Consider the following 2,706-nt stretch of genomic DNA (forward strand, 5'->3'; position numbering starts at 1 on the left):
CCTGAGTGAGTTTCATTCATTGCAAGTTACAGTGAGAGCCACACATTTCTCTGTTTTCTGCTCCTCTGCCATGGGAATATTGTGAATATGTTAAGAATTTAGAATCCCGGTCAACAAAAGTCCCTCTTTTCACTAACGGACTGAGTATTTGCTTGGTCACTGAATTTGACACACTTCAAAAGAATCAGAGGCCTCAATACAGTGATAAAGATAATATGTCAGATTACATGGTCATGTTTATGTCCAGAAATTCTCACAGCACAGATCCTCAAGACCAGAATCGCGATCATGACCTAGCATTCTGTAAAGAGCTGCCATGGTGACAAGATGAGGGTGGAGCTGTGTCACCAACATATAAGCAAGACACCTCATGCACAAAATGTTCACTGACTAGACTGCTCAGACCCACAGGGCCCTTGACAGAAGGAATATCTTCTCAGGAAACCATCTTCATGGGACTTGCAGCAGCAGCATTTCTTGAGCAGCCATAAGAGTTGGAAAAGTCAAGAGAAGAGAGTGTAAAGGTCCCAGTCACTAAAGATGGAGTGTCTGCAGGTGTAACTCAGCAAGACACAAAATTCTGGTCTGAATTATAAAAATCAGACAGTAGCTTCAAGGTCATACATTCATCCATGAACGAGGTACCCTGGGAGTTTTCATCAACAGGTTGTGACATATTTCAGCATGTATCAACTGAACTGTCATTGAACAGAGTTAACGTCTTTTGAACTGTGGTGTTGGAGAAGACTCTTGAGAGTCCCTTGGACTGCAAGGAGATCCAACCTGTCCATTCTGAAGGAGATCAGCCCTGGGATTTCTTTGGAAGGAATGATGCTAAAGCTGAAACTCCAGTACTTTGGCCACCTCATGCGAAGAGTTGACTCATTGGAAAAAACTCTGATGCTGGGAGGGATTGGGTCAGGAGGAGAAGGGGACGACAGAGGATGAGATGGCTGGATGGCATCACTGACTCGATGGACCTGAGTCTGAGTGAACTCCAGGAGTTGGTGATGGACAGGGAGGCCTGGCGTGCTGCGATTCATGGGGTCGCAAAGAGTCGGACACGACTGAGCGACTGTACTGAACTGAACTGAATGTCACTTCCAGGAATTCTATGCCATCTGGAGAAATGTGACTGGGCTCAAAACAGGCATTTCTGGAGAAGGCCTTTTAGATTCCTCTCTTCACTGTCCCTCCCAGATTCCTCTCTGTAGACCAATCCAAGAATTGCAGGATTCTTGGCACTGAGCTTCAGAGCTGGAAGTACTTTGACAATGCCTCTGGCATAAAACAGGGGCTTCCCACGTGGCTCAGTGGTAAAGAATCTGCCTGTCAAACAGGAGACACAGGTACAATTCCTGGGTTGAGATAATTCCAAGGAGAAAGAAATGGCAACCCACTCCAGTCATCTTGCCTGGGAAATCCCATGGACAGAGGAGCCCTACAGTCATAGGGTCAGAAAAGAGTCAGACATGACTTAGTACATAAACAGCAACACAGCTAGCATAAAGCACCTAAGACAGAAACAGCAACCCCCCAGAGGGCTGCCCACAGCCAGAGCCCCATCTGCACTCGGGGTTTGTGTTCAGCTCCCCCGCAGCCCTGTGTCACTGTGTCACTCAGAGCACAGTAGTACACAGCCGAGTCTGATGTTTGCACTGCCCGTTTCTGCAGGTGGAAGGAGCTGTCAGTCCTAACAAGAGTGGCCTGAAAACCTTCACTCTTTGGCTTCTGGTCTTTCATTGAGCCCTTCAGGAGGAGTTGAGGAGCTTTGTTGAGATGCTGGACGTACCAGAAAACATAGGGATCTGAATACGTGGTCTGGTAAGTGCAGTTCAGGGTCAGGAGAGCCCCCTCTGAGACAGTCACTGGGCCTTCTGTCTGGTTCACTGAGTCACCATTGGTCCCTCCTGGAAGAGAATCACTTTGTTATAGTAGAAATGTACAGGAGGAGAGTTTTCAGCCAGAGAAGAAAAATAAAACTTACCTATAATCATAGGAAAATGAAAAATCTTTAACATTTAGGATAAAATGTTACTTACTGAATATTAAGATGATCAGAAGAACTGAGTGAGTGGCAGAATGCATGTTCGCAAAAGAAAACGATCCTTGTTCCCTGGAATACACCAGTCAAACAAATTTAGTCTCCATCTGAATGTTACAGAAGCTCCTCGCTCAGACACTGAGAGCCCCTTTCTGTAGTGCAGCAATATTCTGTCTTGTGGCTACAAAGCAGGCAAGTGAAACCAGCTCCTGAATACAATGGGGAACCCCATCTGAAGGAAGCCCCGCCCTCTGGTGGTGATCGTGAAAATTGCACCACAGTGCGGTCTGACCTATTCCTTCTGATAATAGCTTGTGGGGTACATACAGGAGAATGGGACAGGACCCTAAGAAGAGAGTCCTAAACATAAGCGTGCTTAGGGAAATATTCTATTATTACTTCCATAATTTTTGCATGGTACAGGTATCTCTAGCTTCGCAAGAATCCCCAGTTACAATTTCTAGATGGACTAGTGAGAGGTTTCTTCCTTGCATGTGTCTCTGATTTCCATGGGTCAGAGAATGATTCCTCCGTATGGAAAGTGCTTCTTCCTCAACCCAAGTCATTTCTCTGAAGTAGTTATAGTCATGTTGATTCTGTCAACATGCCATGGAGAAAATTTTTTGTAAGGCAGGTGTCAAATAATGTGCAGTTAAATGATA

General features: G+C 45.6%; 1 gene segment (V, D, J or C); it reads right to left on the reverse strand.

The window, feature by feature from the left end:
* Positions 1-1,500: 1,500 nt before the first annotated feature.
* On the reverse strand, positions 1,501-2,088 carry LOC113899564. The segment is given in 2 exon segments: positions 1,501-1,910; positions 2,043-2,088. Coding segments are annotated over 2 exon segments (456 nt in total).
* Between the last annotated feature and the right edge of the window lie 618 nt (positions 2,089-2,706).

This window comes from Bos indicus x Bos taurus, chromosome 10, assembly GCF_003369695.1.
Source record: "Bos indicus x Bos taurus breed Angus x Brahman F1 hybrid chromosome 10, Bos_hybrid_MaternalHap_v2.0, whole genome shotgun sequence".
Lineage (NCBI taxonomy): Eukaryota > Metazoa > Chordata > Mammalia > Artiodactyla > Bovidae > Bos > Bos indicus x Bos taurus.